The sequence below is a fragment of the Dermacentor silvarum genome, chromosome 10 (genome assembly GCF_013339745.2).
Source record: "Dermacentor silvarum isolate Dsil-2018 chromosome 10, BIME_Dsil_1.4, whole genome shotgun sequence".
NCBI lineage: Eukaryota > Metazoa > Arthropoda > Arachnida > Ixodida > Ixodidae > Dermacentor > Dermacentor silvarum.
The window spans coordinates 10,199,519-10,221,287 of record NC_051163.1 but is presented as its reverse complement, the minus strand read 5'-3'; the positions used below and the strand labels follow the sequence as shown (position 1 = coordinate 10,221,287).

The 21,769-nt window shown below is 43.8% G+C and overlaps 1 protein-coding gene across 1 annotated transcript; it reads right to left on the bottom strand.

The window, feature by feature from the left end:
- Positions 1-1,493: 1,493 nt before the first annotated feature.
- Positions 1,494-21,316, bottom strand: LOC119466244 (uncharacterized). Its single transcript, XM_037726728.2, has 4 exons — positions 20,748-21,316; positions 14,796-14,979; positions 9,709-9,863; positions 1,494-8,753 (listed from the first exon to the last, which is right to left on the bottom strand). Exons 1-4 carry the CDS (start codon positions 20,943-20,945, stop codon positions 8,475-8,477), a joined length of 816 nt encoding a protein of 271 aa, XP_037582656.1. The 5' UTR covers positions 20,946-21,316; the 3' UTR covers positions 1,494-8,474.
- Positions 21,317-21,769: the final 453 nt, after the last annotated feature.

Below are 21,769 nucleotides of genomic sequence, written 5' to 3'. Positions count from 1 at the left end.
AAGGCACCGCGTCTTTTTTGACACTCCTCATGACTAAAGTACAGATGCTCACAAGAATCTACATTTGTATCTCTATCCAAGCAATGGGAAGGAAATAACGCAGTCTATGTGGTTATCACTGAGCTGCCGGCCTATCACGGAGATCTAAGCTCTGCCGTAAACATATCTATCACCTCCATCATTTAAAACTTCATTTACAGAATGCCGCATTGTCGGACCGTGCATAGAGACCGTGGCTTCCTAAATGAAAAGGTGTCTGTGCCTGTTCTGCTGCCACCGTGTTCTGATAAAAGAAGCGCATATACGTAGCGAGGTTTTAGAAATGGCCAGGTTGGGGGCTCGTGTATTCTTATTTGTAAAAAAAAAATTTTAAAAAGGAAAAAATATTTCGCCTTTAGTACTCCCATTCTTTTTCATGAGAAAACATTGTGCTAGGATTGAACTTATCGCCCGGCTGCTCCCAATATTACGTTCATGTGCCGCAATCCACCGAAGCTAGGTAGTAGCTCGCAATCACAATCTGAGCGGATTGGTCTCAAGTGATGTAGGTTGCTGCTTTGCGATGACAATGTTTTTGAAAGTCAATCTATTCAGCTGAACTACATAAAAAGTTAGTAAGGTGTCTTCCTTGCGTTTTTGGGCACATGCCATATGCAGCATGGTTCAGACATTAAACAACCAATCGCAGCTAACATCAGGGCACTTACGCAACACTGCGGAGCAGATAAAAAAATGTTAAATTTCACTCTCAGACGTGGCACTGGACATGAAATGGTGCGCTTTACATTACCGCACAACACTGAAAGAAATGAATAGTTTTTATTAAGGTATAAAAAATCGTGTCAGAAATTGAAATGAACTCCTTTCCCTCGACTTTGCATTAAAAAGTCAAATAATGTTCATTTGAAACAAACGGAATATTAAAGGCGGACCATAAACCAAGTTTACCTGACAGTTGCCTCTGCAACTGTGGAACATGCTGCTGGGTTTAGTATTCAATATGCACATTGTTTATGGCTTAGTATTCAATTTCCATGTCACCCAGGATTATTCTGCGTCAAAGGGTGTGCGCACTAAATACTAGGTGGAGGGGGTTCCCAGTTCCCAGTTCCGCCAGCAAAAAAATAGAAAAGGAAGAAAAAGCAGTGTTGCGTGGGAACACTGTACAGTTGGCATCACGAAGAGGCAAGTGATCGTCGCAGCTAAACAATAAACGAGACGTTCTTGTTTGAATTGGCCAGTAACATGTGCCACCTTGCCAAATTTGCTTCAGTTATTACTGCTGACAGGTGCTTGTACGGCGCAGGAGGAAAGCAAAAGTGTGATGCCCGTCTCCTGTAGCGTACACACATTTCCCACAAGCGTTTACATGGCTGTTGATGGCACTCGCATACCCAGAAAAGGTCTGTTGTATGGCCAGCAGACACTGCAAACATTCACAGGAAATGTATCACTGTTCAGTGTACTTTACCAGTGAAAAGACAGACAGCTGCCTGAAGTCATGTGTTTAATGAGGCTTCACAAAAACAAATGTTGGCAGTTATTAAAATAAAATGTGTGCCATTGTGGACAGTTAGAGCAGCAGACATGCAGCACTAACTGCCTCACTATTCACTGCGTGCAAACAGACAACAATGTAACAGCAAGGAACAAGATGTAAAACCAACTGCAGACCTTCAACCTGTGCACTGCATGTTACGTCGACAAGAGAGCCCTGTATAACCAGCCCCCCTGGCAAAACGGGTGTCGTTTTCACTCAAATTCCATACAGAGGTGTCATGTGATACTGTATTTTGTTTGATACCGTGCCCGGTTGTTGCACTTGATCATTTCATCTGGTATATGTATACCAGATGAAATGAAGTAGATGTCTGCAGCAATGCATGGCCAAACAAGTCACCTTTCCCCCTTTTTTTCAGTAGAAGCTACAATGGTGCCATATGACCTAGGAGAGCAAAGCATCCACCACAAAGAAGGAAATATGCATTGCAGATTTGCCCTCTTGGCAATAGGTGGCACTACCATTGCTTCCATAGTAGAATTACTATATGTGTTTTTGTGGGGAGAGGAGTCGCACGGAGATCCACCATCTTGTGCATCAAATAAAGGATGTTTGCGAGGGAAAGCCACACTTCATGTGTGTAGGAGCCAGGCTGCACAAAACACAATAACAGATAACAGCGCATTTAAACCACTTTATCTCAAACTCTCAAGCCTGCTTGATTGCATGGTTTCCTAGCCACAAGCAGAAATACCCCTTTGCATGCACTGATGTGTAGCCTAGCACAGGATCCTTCACCACACAAGTGTGGAGGTACCATTTGTCAACACGGATGCCAATCAACGAAACAGCAAACAAGATAAACATAAAAGGCACTTATGATACATTTGCCCTGAATGAACGAAAGAAGGAGATCAGTTTTGGAAGCAGTTGTCTGGGCATTTTTCGTTGGACAAGGAGCTGGAGCTGTCGTTGCCAATGTTTAGCTCTCCCTCAATGGCGACTTTCCCGCCGTGCACCATTGCATTTTGAACCATGTGATTGCGCCCAGCGAATGGTAGTGCAAACGACGCATGGAAAACAAATTATAACTCCACTCCCTATGTGAGCATACAATAACTCTATTCCATGAAAAAAAATTTACTTTGGCATCACGCAAGTGACATGTACTTTGTATTTATTCAGGGCAAAACAGTTAATTACTACTTACAAGCATGGTACCAAACAAACTGCACTATGAAATGCTACCTCTGTCTGAAATTTGAGCACAAATGAGCCAGCAGGTGCTAGTAGAGCTGTTCACACTCGGATTCCTTACAAACGCAACATTCATTGCAACATGTACATTTTCAACTGTAGAGTATAGAACTAGCCGGGTGGAGTACATAAATGGGTTTTGATTATAAAGAGGAAGCATAAGACACAAGTGAATGTATTCAGTTGTCCTGCGAGAACGCAAGACTAGCTTCCGTGATTAACAATCATCGGCAATAAATTACGTCAAGCAGCAAGAAGTAGTGTAGACAATCTGTTGGCATTGTAGCAAAGTTTTTGGCCACAGTTAGGAGGCATGACTTTGCAAGTCCATGCTTTCAAAAACAAACAAAAACAAGCTCTTGACACGTTTATCACACTTGCAAGCTGCTGCATCGTTCGTGACACATCAAGACAAAGCCTGGACCACATGGAGCACTGCACATGCGTCTGGTTATGCGTCTGCATCAGCTTGCACACCTTGAAATCACTATGTGCAGTCATACAACGTAATGCACAGAAATTCATGCACATGTTTGCACACACTAGATGTCAGTGTCTCTGCTCTCCAAAGCTCAAATCAGGCTGCAGCCATATATGCTGAGTGGCTAACTAGGGCAACAACTACTGAAAATAAATGGTACCTGGGTGGTTATGTAGAATCAGTAGCAGAATTTCAGGGCAGAATTACTCAAATATCATGGGAACAAAAACCGTGGACAAAATGCCGCTCGTTCATTCCCATAATTTTTGTGCAATTCTGTGCTAAAAGTCTGCTATGGCTTTGAAATTCCAACTCACCCAATTAAGTACCTTATTACGGTTGTGTAGAATCAAATTGAAGGGCACGATAATTTATGTTTTATCTCACTTGAGCAGCAAGTTCAAGTTTGTGCCTAAGCAGAAAGTAGTGTACCTATCAATCAGAATTTAGGAAAAAGGGAGTTCAAAAAGTTGGTATGGTTGACTTGATGGCTGAGTTGCCCTAGCTGGGGTTGTTATGTACGGTTTGAGTTGCCACAATGTTTCTACACTGAACACACTGCAATGTGGCTGTTGTAGTGCCAGGTAGACAGAACACACAAAACTGCATGAATCGCGAGGGTAGTTGCCCTTTTCAGAACCAGACACATACGAACCATAAGCCGTGTAAGCTGACGCAGGCATGTAGCCAGATGGGTAAGCAGTGCTCCGTGCGGGTTGAGCTTAAGGCACATCTATTTCACACTGCATAATGCAGACAAACATGTACAAACACACACAAAGTATTTTGCCACTCGTCTGGCAAGTGTACAGGGTGCTATAAAGTCGCAAAAATGAGGTGGTGCAGAACAGACTTCAGTCGACTAAAAGGCATCCAAAACAGCGACCTTACTCTGACACAAAAATGTACTGCTCTCGAAAAGAAAACAAGATGAATACAGTAGCAGAGCATAGCACTAAAAGGACAGTGCTACATAAAACAGGAACCAACCAAACCCTGAATAACTAAAGGAAAGCTGTGACCCAACATTAACAAAGACTACAGATCGTGCCCAGGAAGTCTGAAACAATACTTTACGCAAATGTAAACACAGATATATGCACATATGTTTACGTATCTACATATAAAATCGTATCTCTGACACAAAGCCATTGTTGCATGACAAATGGATCTGTCCACCAAAAAATTTACGGGAGAATTGAGTTCAGCACATCCACATTGTGGCAATGCAGACCTATCTGAATGATAAATGCGGTAGGGGAAAACGAAGAGAAAAAAACAATAAAATAAAAACAAATAACACCACACAAAATATCCATAATCGCATTGACTGGGTTTTGACTTGACCAGCATATTGCAGTTGATTCATGTTCTACTATGTTCACACATCAGTGAATAAGTGTGGTGGGAAAAAAGCACTACCATACCGAACTGCGTCGCTAATAATGGTGATTAAGATTTGTTTAACTAGCACCGGTATCTTGTACAATTCATTGTAAATGAAACAATGTCTTCTGCTCCAGTAGTGTGAGATGTACTCACAAAACCATCTAGAAATACTTGAAACTTATGTAGAACATGCCATCTCCAAACACTTTCAGTACTCTTGTGCTATGGCATTCTGGCTTACTGTTGTTAACCATGTTCTTTGGCAGTGCTGTTTTGTGAAAAAGGCACACAGGATCATTTGGTTTTCATTACCATGGCAGTGGAAGAAAAGGAAACAAGTCTATAGGACTGGAATATGACATGGTGGCCAACTTCACAAAAGCATAGTAAACTTACTACAAGAGCCATCCAGTAGGTACATTGAGGTGTCTGTGTACACTGTGGTCCTTGCAGAATTGCTGAGCACAAGTGCACATACAGTGCTGATGCTTGAAAGTAAAAAAAGTCACAGTTTCGCCTGACAGGTGAAGCATTGATTGCGGTAGCAACTTACTAAACAGCTATACAAAGTAAGGTTACTTGCTTTATTAGCTGCATAAACTGCTGTAAAGATTTGCTTAGCAACTAAATTAACAAGCATGCTGTCACGCGTGCATACGCAAACACAAACACATCTCACTCGATGACCACGGACACTCGCTGTCAGAATGCTGGCGCGATGAAGAGCTGCAGCAGTGGCGACCGAATTCCCGTTCGCGCTACCTCTCGCTTCAACGCGGACTAGGCGTGTGAAAACACAGCGCACATGAAGCTATCAGCTATTTAGGGTCAGCTAGCCTTCGAACCCACTGTAAATCGCCTCCAAGATAGGACACGTGCAGCAATGCTCAACCACCGCAGCTGCAGTAGAAGAGGAGATGCACACTAACCAGCCCCAGTAAACTTAGACTGGTCTCCAAATAAACTTAAGACCGCCTGGGGTTCATGATAGTGGACCTACGATCTAAGTTAATTCAATTGTGAGGTTTAACACCCTGAAACTATGCAGATGGTTGAGAGGGACACCATAGTGGAGGACTCCAGATTTATTTAGACCACCTGGGCCTTTTTATTGTGCACCTCAAAACACAAGCACATGAGCTTTTTTGCATACCTGTCCTCATCGGAATGCGGCTGCCACGGCCAGGAAACGAGCCCCCATCTTAGTGCTCAGCAAAACAATGCCACAACTACTAAGCCACTGTGACAAGTATATGTGTTCTGCCTCCAAGGTCACGTAGGATGAGAGTTGAACCCAAGTCCTTATTCCCAGCAGCAGAACACCATGGCTAAGCGGTAAGGCTGGATAGAATGGGCTCAAGGGTTTTTTTTTTCCATGCCTTTGGCCATGGTTGTAGTATGTAGTGTCAGGTAGTGTTAGAATCATCAATGTAATTAATTTTTAGGGACCTCCAAATCTTTCTCTGCGTGTTAAATCTGTTGTCGCATTACATTCATGAAGACTATGCTTATACAGCATCGGGTAAAGGGTAAAGACTTCATCAGAATACCAATAGCAGCCAGAGAGAGAAAGGCACTTTGTGAAAGCATATGTAAACATCTAGCTGGCAAACTGACACACTGACAATAAAAGCCAGCAAAACGTGAGCACCAACATTAAAGAAAGCAGGCTTCAGTGGTTGTGGACGGTTACAAAAAGAGGTATGCTTCGCTAGACGCAATTACTGGCTTGCCCAGTGAATGCAGAAAAAAAGGAAAAGAGAAAAAAAAAAAGGAGACGAGATTCTGCTGACTGAGAAGTGATCAAACGACATTAAGCAGCAAACATAAGTGATGTTTGAGCATGTCTTCGAGGAAAGAACTTAGCCTTCAACAATGTCTTTGCTTCACACCAGTAAAAATGTTTACAAGAAAGAAAGAAAAAAGTGTGATACACATAGTATCAATTAAATATGCATCGGTGAGGTGCCTCACTTTTTAGCCTAGGCACACTTTCCTGCATCAATTTGCTCAGATGTACAGTCAATGACCGATTTTTCGGACACGGTCCGATAATTTGGACACCTTCGCGGCACCGCCACTTACCCCATAGAGCCAATGCATAAGAACGTCTGAAATTTCGGACGCAAAGGCTCTTCGCCGTCCAATTTTCCAGACGTTCTGCCACGACCGCATGCCCGAAATTGCTTTCATCGAAGCCACTACGGCCACCATTTTGATTATCAAAGCCTTGAACCGGCGCTCTCGCATGCCGATCTGCTGGCAGCCGTAGCCACCACCGAGCTTCCTGTTGTTCAGTGCTATTACATTGAAAGAATTTGCCACTGTCAGCAACAGTGCTGACCCCGCCTTTGTAAGTAATCCTCGCTGATGGCTTTGAAGCACGGAGCGCTTGATGCACTGCATATTGCCAGTTTCTAAAAGTCAGCTTCGCCGCAATACAGCAGTGTTAAACGGTGAAGCATACAAAGAGTGGAAAGGGGCAACTGTCACGGGACACATGTACATATTTGTTAATTATGCATGCATGCACCCGCCTGTCACAGTAATAGCACCGATACACCTAATAAGTGTACAGGCAGGCCTTCAGAGCTATTTCGGACGTGGCTGTGGCGGTTTGAGCCCTCGGGGGCAGTAAAAGGCATGCATTCATTTTTTCGGAGTGCCCGATTTTTCGGACGTTTTCGCGACTCCTAGTCGAGCCCGAAAAATCGGACGTTGACTGTAGTGCAATGGTTTTAAGTTGCACAATCAAAGGCACTACAATTACAGCCTAAAAAAACAACTATGTGGAACATATTTCCAACATACTTTTGGTGTGGTTCCATCCAACATTCCATTTTATGCTTGTGATGACCTCACTATCCAGAGCTTTATTTTATTGGAGAGTATTGATGTGATAACACTATGGCAGGCATTTCAACCATAACAGCGCGGCTGTCACACAGTGTAAAAATGGTTAATCCGATGTTGGAACAACCACGCCAACAATCCATGGGAAATATTCACTATGGCTGATGCTTTAAAGCTAGTGGTCAAGCTGGCTTTTGAAGGCACACTTTTCGCTGCTTAGGAACAATTTACAGATAGAAATCCTGCTTTCTCTCAGGACTGCTCCACTGTCTCACATTGAGAACACAGCCACTGTGTACAACAGCTCGTTAAGAAAAAAACTGCTTAGCTTAGAAGTCTTGCATACTTCATTTTTCAGTGGTTTGACTCTCTGCAGTGGATATAAGCGATAAAATGAGCATTTTCTAAACACCATGTTCTATCCTCATTTGAGTGAGTGCAATATAAAAATAAAAAAGACAACGAAAAGATGTCAAACCAGCCTAATGATTACTTGCCAGGCAAACAACTCGAGTATGATATTTTTTATGAATTGGTGGTGCCATAAGCACAGAAATAATTCGACTGGACCATTTCGCTTCAACATCATTACTGAAGTATGAACAGAAAAGCTGTAACTAGAAGCAGTAGAGCTTGTTTGCAGTACACATTATAGCTGTCGAGTGACGGGCAAATCACATAACACAGACATTTACTAGCACCATATATACAGCCTGTATGACCACTCGTGGCTGCAAGATCACTGCCAGATAACCAGGTGGACAGCCACAAGACAGCATTACGTCTTCAGCCAAACAGAGACAAGAAAGACAGAGAAATGAAGTCTCAGTGGCCACCTAGGGGCATTTGCCAAGGCCGAAGCAACTGAAGCCTGTTACCAGAGGTGGGAAAGGATGGCGAGGACATTTTCGGTGGCTTGTTGTGTATCCATCGAATGCATGTTTGTGCAACAGGGCATCAGTGTGGCCTGCGACCTTCTTGTGATAGACACTGTCATTCAATTGCAACCCGTGTATAGGTGGGAAAGAAGGGTGCCAGCCGGGAGTTGCCAGGGGGAGCCACGTATGACCCCTCTGGGCGGCGCACTACGTAGCTGTTTTCGGGCACGGCGTAGATGACGTCTGCCTCTGGAAGAGTGACCACGGTGAGCTTCTCGCCTGTTCCAGGGGCCTCCTGTACATGGCTTCGTGCCTCGGGTAGCTGCACTGGCCCAGCTGCACTGCTGGGAGCAGCTGTGGTGGTGGGGGCGTTACTACTCTGGTTCTGTGGCACCTGAAATTGATGCAGAGGGTGCGGCAAGCCAGCTCAATAAGTGCTTCAAGCTGCACAAGCTTGCTTTCTTTCAATATGGCAAACAGTGCAGATGACAAGACAATAAATATAAAAGTACGTATATGTCCTTTTTGTAGCTCTCTTTTCCTATCGTATGCACTATTCACCATATTCAGCAACATAACGAGCAACAGAAACAAGCAGCCAAGGATTATTCATTTATCGAGTAAGGAGAAGAAAATGAAAAAAAGAGAGAGAGAGAGAGTAACTGCACCTCTACTAAAAGTATAAGCCAGCAGTTTCTTGCACATTATCACTTGCAATAAACATTCAAAGTGGCATGTGAACAATCAGCACATCAACTGTTGAGCTGAAGTCAAGCTCTATATCTAGCAGACTAGGCTGGATACGAGTTTTCAGGTCAATCCAAGCACATGCATAAATGTGCACACACTCGCATAAATAATGTGAACCACGACCACAGGGCTAGTATGTGGCCAGCTTACAATACTATTCTCAATACTATCCTACACAACCGTCACTGTGGCTCAAGTTCCTAAACTATTCCTTTTTGAAATGATGAAAACAAAGAGGATCTCCATACTGATAAAGCATTTTCTCTTTGGCATATTTGCCTTTTAGCCAAATTTTGTAGTACATTTGAGCAAAATTCTACGAGACATTTTTTTTTGTAGTTGAAACAGTATATGTCACACAGCTCTAGGAAAAGCTTGTTTATTACACTGGCAATGCTGCAAATGCAGCGGGCAAGTCCACAAAAAAGCTTTGCATGTACTGAACCCAAAAAGGTCAATAAACTATACGGTTCACGGCAGCCAGGTTTTGTCAGATATTTTATACTAACTACATACACATGAAAAACTTGCAAGCTTCTAATGTCACTTCACGGTCTGTTTACTTGATCTGTCTGTCACTGTGTCCGCATTGCACCCACCTGCTTGGCAGTGACATCCCTGTGGAAGGTGTCAAATGTGACAAGGCCAGAACCATTGCGGCACAGGTCGGGCACCGCCACACCCGCACAGACGCCTCCCAAGACATGGCATGTGTAGGTCAGCACCACCTTGGCCAGGATAACTGCAAACAGGGCTGCCAACGCAAAGCAAAACATGAGGAGAGTCAAATGCACATAAGCGGTATGATACATAGACATAGGTTGGCATATTTACTCATGAACACACTCGCTTCACAAACATGAGATAGAGCATTAGTGAGTGAGGAAATGTGTGAGTGGACGTGAGCATAAATGTGAGTGAGTGCCAGTGAGTGCTGATTAACGTGAGTATGAATGAAAGTCAGTGACGGTGACTGAGTGGGTGTGAGTATGAATGTGGGTGACATGTTGGCGGCTGTGTGTGCACATGAGTATGGGCGCCGGCAAGTGTGAATGGAAGTGACTATTACGCGAGTTAGTGCTGACTCATGTAGGTGCACATGAGTGTGAGTAAGTATCCGCTTATCCTGCCGACGTATGTGTATAGTAGAACAGAAAAGAAAGTGAAAAGGGGATTTAAGAAAACTCATTCAAGCAATTGAAAGAGGCTCTGAAGCAACAGTCCTAGCCTCTGGCACCAACACTATGAGCTCGAGTCTTGTGCTAGTGGGATGGCAATGCCTTGTACTGTTTGCATCTTCGTCTTTTACTGCGATAGCAATTATATGGACACTTCAACCGGATTTCTGCCGTTGGCGTCGCCGTCGCCGTGAGGTTCCGTATAGATAAAATCTTCGCCGCGCGCCGTATGCCCGAGCGGAAGCGTGCGGGGACGCGCGCTATCACGAAGAGCGAACGCACTCAATCTCCCACGTGCAAGCAAGGAAGCGGGAAGCCAGCGCCGAGGGAGCACTTCTACTCTGCCAACAACCGCGCTCGTCGCTCGCCCGCACCGTCTCTTATCTCCACACGGCTCTGACCTTTCTATGCGCTGTGCATTCGCCGCTCAGTTTCCGTTGAAGCGATAGATCTCATGCACCTTCGCCTAAGCTTTACCTTCACCCGCTGCGGCGTATGCGCTTGCTGCCAGCGTTTTGACAGTCGTCTGCAGTCATTCAGTGTGATCTATTCATGTTTGTTTGTGCGCGCTCACACCACGCTTGTTCATTCAGTTAGTAATAGTCGGGCCACATTTTCCAACGCATGCTACACATGCAATGCTGCCCGGATCGGCAGTGCAGCGCTACAGGTGTGTCCCTTCGCACGCGCTGCCCACGGGAAGCGCTTCTCATCAACACCACCGTTTCACACGCGCCTTCTCGTGGTCATGGAGTCTATCTCATGTCGGTCTACTTACGCCGCAGCACACCTGCTTACTTAATCAGCTCATGTTTACTACAATTCATATTGCTACCAAAGCCGCTCACCTTACTTCGTATGACATTGCTGTGTTGCTATCGCATTCATTGCTTCGCCCTTAGGGCTAAACTGTGCCATTTTTTTCACTACACTTACAAATTTTCTTTTGTGCTAATCTACAAGTGAGAAAACTTGTATTCATCTTAGGCTTTGCAAGACTGCAGTGCTAATGCAGCGGTTTGCCAAGTTTCAAAAGTGGAAACGGTTCAAAATAGCCTTGCGTGTGAACAAACTCCACCTAAATGTAAGTGTTAGTTTTCATTAAATTGTTGCTGTTATGCTCTCTGTGGCACAACAACAAAAAAAGTGATATAGTAACCATTACAGCTGCACAAACCTGATGGGCATAGAGGTCTAGTCTGGTTTGTTAATGATCAAGCGCCTTAAAGGGACCCTGATATGATTTTGTACAAACGTACTGAGTCGTTAGAGTAGGTCCTCCTGATCATTAATTGACGCATCTAAGCGCTCCACATAAAGCGTGTAATTTATTATAAGGTTTTAAAAAGGTACATCACTGCCGATCGCAGCACGCCAATCGGCTGAGTTTTCAGCCGCCCCTGACCAAGTGACGCGATTTGGCCATATGACGTCAGTAGGGCGAGCTATCCGATTGGCTGCCTAGGGCGCGTCATCGATTATTTTTCCAACATTATGGTGAAAAAATATTGTTCGTAATAGTTTAGATGTTAGTTAATTTGGTTCTATAAAAGGAAACTAACAGAAAGAGAATGAACAAGGACATGTATCACTACACTACTACCCTAAAAGCACTTCCGGCCAACAGCAAGTGTCATCTGCTTGTGTTACAACATGCTCCGTGTTGACGAGAGCTGCGCGGTCAGTGTTGGTCTTGTTCTTTCTTTTCGCAGGCACTATGGTTCGCCCTTGCATTCTGGGCTGCAAACGTAGCAATCGGCAACATGTCAAGCGGCAACATCGTGCCCTTCTGCAAGGCAGCAGACGAGCGTAGTGGCTGCAGCACATCGGACTGTCGGTATCCAAACGGCGCCAGAATCCACGCGTTTGCGGCCGTCACTTTACGTCGAAGGATTACTACCACAATATAGTTTAGCGTGTCCGGTATTCGGGTAAACGCAAGCACAAGTGTATTGGGCCTCTTACGTGATGAACGAAGGCGCAAACGTGAACTTCTTGCACGATGCAGCCACCCCCCCCCCCCCCCCCCTAGCGGCACAAAGCTCAACCAAACACAGAGCTAATATAGCATTAACCAAGTGTATTCTACTTTGTTGCTGGTGCAAATTTTCGGCAGGAGCGTAATCTTGAACACGTTGTCTTTTTATCTTTTACACTTGGTTACAGCAACATTAAGCTCTGTATTTGGTTGGTTAAGCTCTGCGTCACCAGATGGCTGACCGTGCATGCCGATCAGGCTGCTCACGTACATCTGCAAAGCTCCTTCATCACAGCGGTATGGAGGGGCTTATAGTTTAGCATTCTGCCTATTCGTAAAAACGCCCAGCTCAGCTGTGCTTACCGGAATACCGGACACGCTCGGCGCTGCGACAGAATGCATGTAACACACGCTGCTTGATCGCTCTCGCTGGGGATCGACGGCCAGGCGGCGAGCGGAGACGCAGGTTGGAGAGCCTTCAGTGCGCTGGCTCCAAGACAACCGGAAGTAGACGACATGACGTCACATCATGACGTAGAGCCAGCAAAGGCGGAACTTAGCCCCGATCACTAGGCGAACGAGTTGAGGAGAAAATGAATGGCTAGGGAGGAGGGTAACTTGTAATCGTCCGTAGCTCTCTTAATATAAGACGCTTCACTTAAATTGTGACGCGAATGTTTTACTGTAGCTGTACCCTACGCGTCTACAAAATTTTCAGAACCGTTTCAGGGATCCTTTAAAGTGCAAAAGAGGACACGAACAAGGCAAGTGGAGACAGGTTCACTTTGTGACCTCCAATGCGCTTGGATGCTCTTGCACAAACATGTCAGAGCAAACAAAACCACCACTGAGCTTTTGAGCATGCTACTAAAAGCAAAAATCGCATCTTTATGGAGCAACCACTGGTATGGTGTCCAAGCTTTTTGCGCTTGCTAAAGACACACCAAGATCCCAGTAACACACAGATTTGGATAATCCATGCCTGTTCACCTATCTAATGTTTCCACACTTATGCTGTCCATTGACAGGTTAACAAATTTGCCACACATACTTATTCCTATGAATGACACTAGCTAAATGTTTTTTGCTTAGTGAGCATATGCTGTGGGGTCTCACACGTGCTCTTGGGACATAGTAATGACAACACAGTAGTACAAACAATCAAAAGGGCATTTATTGCTCCTTTCATACAGTATTGCACCCGAGCCGAATTACTACGCCGATGAGTGCGCGACAAATCGAGGAAGTCTGACTCACTGCGACCGGATAGCGAGCAAATATGTTCGCCTGCATGCTAAACACCAACGCCTAGTCATTCACGTGTACGGTCACGCGAACGGTGGCGCGTTCGAACAATCAGAGTTCGTCCACTCCGGTGTCCTGCTCCTACCCTCGCGAGACGGTCTTGCGAAGCGTGGATCGGCGCACACGCGGAACGCCCGCATCGCTCACCGATGTCAATCCAAAGAGGAAGCGCCTTCTTTTTGTGCCCAAGTCACCCCGCCATTAGGTGGCATTAGCAGCGCAACACTTGCGTCATCTCTCGCAATACGCCGTAACCACACCGATCTCCGCCGCCGTAAAGCCACGCAGCGAAGCCGGATTACAGGATATGGGAGCCATGCGGGAAAAACAACATCAGGGGACACGTGAGTCGCGCATCCCCACAATACACATTAATGCCGAGCTATAGAGTGCTTTACAAGATAGGTAAAAACATCCTTTTTTTTTTCTTTGCAGAGGTGGAATGTACCAAGTACACCTTTCATCTTACTTTACTGTCAAGTAACGCCGCTCTGCTAAAGTTATGCATGTTTCCCCAGTCAAACCAAACATTCATAAAGTATTTGCAAATACTAATGATAGTAGCAAAAAGGACTTTATTTGTATGCATACAGGAGTCTCAGGATCTAGTTATGCAAGCAGTTACAAAGAGATTTGCTTTCACACAAGCCATGCATGTTGTCAGTGCTAGGGTATCATTACAGATACAATCAGTTGTACAAATTGTCACACTTGCCCCACCCATAAATTATACAGTCGAGCCTCATTATAACAAAGTTGCATATAACAATATATAGGATATAACGAAGTAAACATAGAATCTTTCTTGCTGATAATTTGCATGTAACAAATATAAGCTTATAACAAATTTTCGATAAAACAAAGGTATTTTTGTGACAGTTGCAACTTCATTATGCGGTTCAACTGTACATCCCTTTCATGATCAGCCACTGAGACAATGTTAGCACCAGGTTTACGATCACAGGCACAAAGTTTGCACCCTCCCAATAAGATTCAGAACACCAGAGCCCATACGCACAAGGTTGCTATAAGCACCATCAATGACTGGTCATCATCATGATGGCTGTCTCACTAAACCACTTATTGCTACTATCAGAGGTCGGTGCACAAATAATAGTCTATCGGGAAAAGTTGTTCAGCAAGAGAAGTGTTGTGAATACAGGCTCCAAGCTAAAAGGTGCTGCAGTTGCAATTGAGGCATGAGACAGAAGGAAGTAAGACCTACCTGTGGTCCTATCACCGGTGTAAGTGGCCAAGCATGTCACAACATTGAAGCTGACTACTGCCACCAGGAAGGACAGCAGAACATGCACCGCGACCAGGACTCTATTTGGGTGCCCTTGTGTTCGAACTCGACGCGGTGAGTATGCAGCCAGGGCGAAAGCACCAGATACCACGCATACGACACCCTGCAAAAATCGACATAATTGAGTCACTTACTTGCAACAGTCATGTCAGATGGCAGTGGTGTGGAAAGCATAGCGTACTACTACAGAATGAGCTTTTATAATTTTTGGAACCATGGTATTGAACCAAAGCTCAACTGAAAAGCGGAAATGAAATTAAGAAAATTGCAGAAATCAGAACTGGAATGTTCTTTTTTTTTTTTTTTCAATCTGGAACTAAACCCAAAAGAAACAATGGTTTTTGAGTCACGTCAGCCACCTTCTCTGGAGCTTACCACCCATGCATTGCCTGCACTTGTGGTTCAACCGTGCTACATCATTTGTTAATGCACGTGGGCTTACTGCCATTTTAGAAGTGGCAGCACCGTTATTGCAGTTTTTCAATGTTGCCTGTCAAAAGGCAGGGATATCAGTAATACATTTGTGACCACTTGGAAGTAACAACTGTCAATAGTTGCCTGGTTCTAGGAATCCTGTATAATCACTAAATGCGGGGGAAGTAACTTCTGGTCGCACTGGTATGTAAACTGAAGTAGGAGCGACATTAATGACATATTTATATCCCACTTTGAAGAATTCAAAATCGCGCTCGAGAAAGTAAAGCAGGAACAAGTACTTTTGAAGAACGAAAATGAACAGCTGCACGATGAACTAAATAAAAACCAGAAAGAGCTTACAGAGCTGAAAGAATACGGTCGTCAACAAAATCTCGAGATCAAGGGCCTGCCTAAAAAGCCAAACGAAAACCTAGCCGATGCAATGGTAGAAGCAGGAAAAAAACTGGGAATTCCTCTGATATGCGCAGACATCGATGTGATTCATCGTGTCCCAAGAAAAACAAAGAAAAGCCTAATGTAATCATCAAGTTCGCATCTCGCACAGATCGTGATACTGTATTGCAAGCAGCAAAAAAGAAAAAAACTTGGTCTAACAGACTTTGGCTTTGAAGGCACTGGGGCAGTTTACATCAACAAGCATCTATGCATAGAAAACAAAATTCTACTTGGAAAGGCTACGGCGCGTAAAAGGGGAAAAAACTGGAAGTTTACTTGGGTGGCAAATGGTAAAATTCTTGCTAGGAAAGCAGAGAATTCAAGTGTCGTACATATTGAAACTGAGGAAGATCTTTCGAAGATCTGCTAAGAATTCTTAACATGGCTTTGCATCAGTTACCACCCAGTAAACAAACTTACTCATTCGTACAGTGCAATGTACGGAGTTTGCACAAAAATATTGATAACCTCTGCTCCTTCCTAGCCACTAATTCATCTCAATTCGATTTTGTGACTGTATCCGAGACATGGCTGAAACCTGGCGAAGTCGAAAATATACCAGGCTACTCATTCTTTTCAAGGCCAAGGCTATCTCGCACGCGAGGTGGTGGTGTTGGTCTGTTCACAAAACGGGATATTAAGTGTTCTGTTGACCCACAGTTTTCATACTCTTTTTTTGCATGAATTTGATTTCCTCGTTGTAAAAACTACCACTGTAACTATTGTTGTTGTCTATCGTGCCCTTAACTAAAATACTGATAATTTTTTGCATCACTTTGAAGCTTTACTCCTTCACTTGACCAGCTCCAATAGAAAAATAGCAATATGTGGGGACTTCAACATTTGCTCATTTGCTCCATAAACAATCCAAACCATGAATACTTTACCCTTATCAGTTCCTATGGTTTTCATAATGTTATTACGACCCCTACCAGGGTCACTTCCTCATCGTCTCACGTCAATTGACCACATACTTTGCAATTTTGATACATCAAAAAACACTTGTCTTGTTTATGACACAGTAATTTCTGATCATTGTCCGACTGTAATCTTATTTCCGCGTGAACACGACACCTGCCAACAATTTGCGAGTTACCATAAAAAAATTGATATTGACGTTTTAAAACAACGCGTTTTAGAAATTAGCGATATAAGTCTGCACCGGACTGACACAAATCAGCAATATAGCTTATTAAGTAATAACTTGAGAGAGGCCATAGTGCAATCTACTGTCATCCGCGAGAAGGGGTACCACAAAAAGCCTATTTGTCCATGGATGACCTGTGCTATTTTGGAACTCATAAAAAGGAAAGACTATTGGCATACAAAAATCAAGCAAAACAGAGTTAACCCTTACTACGAAAAGTTCAGGATAGCCCGAAATAAGGTGACACAAATCACGCGTGCTCGTAAAAAGGAATACTATTCTCAACGACCCCCCCCCCCCCCCCCATTGCTAGAAATTCAAGAGACTCGAAAATTACTTGGCAGATTATAAACTCAATAATAAAACAACTCCTAACCAATACAGTATGTCCTACGCTCATGTGTCAGGAATATCGGCAGAATTAGTAGCGGCATCTTTCAACAATTACTTTTGTAGCATCGGCAAGGAAATTACGAATACATGCCGCGACGTTTCGCGTGATATTCTTCCTGATAGGGTGATCAATTCCTTTGGTTATGTCGAAATCACGGCAGCTGAGATCGTCACAGTAGTCAATACGATGCCATGTAAACATAGCACTGGATGTGATGAGGTATCTTCGTTTATATTAAAACAATATACAGAGATACTTTGCGTTCCATTGGAAAATATTTTTAATCGTGCATTTTACACAGCTAAGTACCCAGACCTTTCAAAGCTTGCTAATGTTGTTCTTATACACAAAAATGGAGACCGAAACCTTCCTGAAAATTATCGCCCAATATCTGTCCCGAGCACCATTAATACAGCTTTTGAAAAACTCATCGTGATACAGGCCATGAATTTTGTCAAAAGAGAATCATTGCTAAGACCGAGTCAGCATGGTTTCAGGAGCAAGAGGTCAATTGCCACCGCTATATTTCTTTCTCTGATATTGTAAACACCTACTTAAACAATAATATGATTGTATTAGGTTTGTTCATTGACATTAAAAAAAGGTTTCGATACTGTACATAAACTAGAACGTTACAGCTTCCGTGGTGTCTGTCTAGAATTTTTCAGGAGCTATCTCACCAATAGACAACAAAAGGTACGATTTCTCAATGTCGAATCAGATTTTTCTGAGGTCTCAACGGGAGTCCCTCAAGGATCAGTGTTGGGACCCATATTATTTTCATTATACGTGAACCATCTGCCGTAGATATTGCGTAATTTCACTCCTGTCATGTATGCAGATGACACTGCACTCATTTGCGCACATGAATCTACGCCTGAAGCTTTTCATATAGCTAACGAAGAAATGAAGCTTATCAGTAATTGGTTTCACGCTAATAAGCTGCTACTGAACGTAAAGAAGACAAGATATATGTTAATTCATTCTTCACACAAAGCTATAACTTTCGACTCATGCGTGCTTCAGGTAGAGGGAGAGCCCATTGAACGTGTGAATAGCATAACATATTTAGGTGTTGTAATAGACCATCATTTAAACTGGAAAATGCATATTGATTCGCTATGTAAAAAGCTCAGCAGTGTTTGCTTTGTGATATTTAAATGTCGCCAGTTTTTCGATGTACCGACTTTGAGAACCATCTATTTTGCTCTTTTTCATAGTCAGATATCATACTGTATAGAGTCGTGGGGCCATACGTATGAATCTTACCTAAGGCCATTTGTAGAGCTGCAGAAGCGAGCAATTTGTTCTCTGTCAAGTTCAAGTTATGCAGCCCCTACAAAGCCGTTTTTTTTAACAAATATCAAGTCATGCTCCTTAAACTGCTAATAAACTATAAAACTACAATTATGGTGTATAACTGTATAACTAACAATTGTCCACTTCACTGCTCATCATTCATGTCTTCCCGGTTCCCAACAAGAGGCTACGAAGCCGGGAACTTCCTGCAGCCTCTTGTAAAAAATGTATATGGCAAAAGGCGGCTTCCTAGCATTGGTTGTACTTTGTGGAACAGTCTTCCTGTACACGTAAAACAAAGTAAATACTTTTTGTTAAGCTGAAACACCATTACAAAGACCTGTATGAACATTGAATTATAATTACAATACAAGATGTCTGCTACCTGCATAAACACACAACTGTTGAAATTGATATTGTATAAATATAAATCTGTTATTATTCATGTATGGATCCAAACTAGCTTGATGCTAAGGATCCAGATGCTTCTCATGTATTTTCATCATTTTTGTATCCTTTTGGCAAAAAAAAAAAAAAAATATTGCTTCCGAGGCGTGCTTGCACAATCTTGTTTATTATAATTATTTGTAACCAGTTATGACATGAAGAACAGCCATGCATGCATTTTTTTTTTTCAATCTTTCTGTACAGCTCACAAGGACGGTCAATTTATCGTACAAAATAAATTTATGCTGTTTTCCTCGGCTGGGATAACGTAAAACTATTCCAATTGGTTCTTAATCCAAATTTGCCATTAGCCCTCTGTGATAGGTCAAAATTTTTTGTTCTGGTTATTCAGCTCAGCAGGAAACATTTAAGTTCAAGTGGAACTCTGGAGGAGAAAATGGTTCAAGCCGGTTTGAATCAGTTCATGCTTGAACCACAAAGAAATATACAAGGGAAATTACAGAGGTGAAAGCTACAATCAACGAAGGGGCGAAATTTGTCAGTGCACTGTCGTTTGTCCTATCACGTAAGAAATTTTCTTGTTGAATTCGACCGTGCGATAGGAAGCATCACGTGGCTGTTAGGTGATGTAAATAAATGAAGACAGAAATTTTCAATAAATATCAATTGCTAGAGCATTCCTGTTTGTTTATCCATGTGCCTTCCTGTGTGCATGTATTAGCAAGCACAACCCATACCACTATTGAATTATGAGAAACAAGATTGAAAAATTTAATGTACATTTAGGCAGGGAACGTTGGATAGTTCCAATACTTCGTGATATATGCATTGCTTCGTGATATATGCACCAACATGCGTATATGTGCATGGATGTCCTCCCATTAGGGTGTCATGTCACTCACAATTAAGAAGATCAAATAGTAGAGGGGATTGTCAAACTTGTTTTATTGGCTACGGAATAAGGATGCAGGCTTGTGTCACAGAGCTTGGACATGTTACATGTTTTGGGGTGTTGCCAAGTGATAGGTGAGAGAGTAGCAAGTGACATCCCTCTGATTGACATTGAAAGAAGGTATAACCACTACTGTGAATGGTTTCATTTCATTTTACACTCGAATATCACTCGCTTAGAAAGTTGCCAAGTTGAGTCAATCTATCACAGAAGCGCACAAGTGCACACCCAACTCTATTCATCAGCCTTTCAAAGGCCATTTGCTTTCACACGGCTTTCTAAGGAATAAAGCCGCATGTAAAGAGGAAAGTCATTACTATAGCGCGTTTACCCAGTGAAACTTTCAGTCCAAAGTCCTGCTCTTTTAGTTTGCGGACTTTTTATTTATTACGAAAATTTTGCGTCAAACACTTGCGAAACATGGAGGGCAAAAATCTCGACTTCGCGCTGAGCAAGTTACATTTAGGTGTGTCGCAGTGTAAAATGAAACTTTTTAGTTCGGTAGCGGACCACATACAATCGGAACAAAATTCCAAGGTGCCGGAACTCGCGACAAGGCCAGCCCTAGCAACAGGACGCGATCGTCGACGGCGTGTTCTGGCCATGTTTCGCGCATTTACAACAAAACGCGGTGCAAGATGACCGCGGGGCTGAGTGAGAGCTGTGCACGGGGCATCGCGGCGATTGTACTTACGCACGTTGGCGCTTTCCACGCAGCGCACGCGCGCGCGTGCGACGTACGGTAGTGCATGCGAACCGCGGTAGGATCGCGGACAACAAAAGGAGCGCGCCACTCACCTGCAAGAAGGAGGCTCCTGTGCGGTCTTTACACTTGTGGTCTAGCGTGAAGACAACGTCCGCGGCACCAACGGCCAGGAGGCCCAGACCGATGATGAGCTGGATGATGGCCAGCGTGAAACAGGCCACCCATCTTCGCGGGAGTCGTCCGCTTTTGGTCGTCGCGTGCTGTCCTTTAGCTTTCTCGCGGGACGCCATCTTCGTCGCGGCCGCCGAACTGGGCGTGGGTCCACCTCCCTCTGGTCCTGCTGCTCCTCTGGCATCTTTATTTTGGCAACTTTCACTCTTCTCGGGGGACCGTCTACAAATATAGCCGCGCCTTCCCAGCCTCCAACTCGGCGCCGCTCATGGCGGGAGTTCTTCAAATACAACCAGTTGTAAAAACGTGCTTCAAAATATAACCATTTTTTGTAACCTACTTTCGAATCTAACAGATGTACGCGTCCTCTATGGGCTGATTCAAAAGTTAAATTTCTTGCTAGACTTTCTAGAGTAGCAAAAAATCATTTATAATTGCCTCACAGGTCACGAGACAACCTATAAACCTTCAGGGCTTTTTCATACGGTGTGTTGGTTAGTGTGGCGTAAGAGTTTCGCTGAAGGCATGGTGATAGGACCACCACCGTAGCCACTGTCTCCTGGTAAAGCAGCTTCGCCGCATAGCGCTGCAGGGATTCCGGGCGCGCGAAGAGCGCTGAACACAGCGCAAACTTCCAACAGACCATGGTTTCGGGCAGCTTGGCGCACCTTTTCTTTTGTATGAACAGTTCAAAACTCAAAACAGCCTGCAGAGTGATTTGCGGGCGGCGCCTTTATACCTGCCGCTAACGTTCACGTGCGCCTCTCTCTAAACGCGTGCGCCAGCTCTCCGTCTTCGATAACAAACATGGGTTAATTTAAAGCGAAGACGCGGTCGCTCAACCTGTAGTGTTTTGAGGTGTGGAATGCATTTAAAAGTTCTCGTACCACAAGTGATTGTAATGGTGCATACCGTAATTAAACTACGCTGAAATCACGAGGAC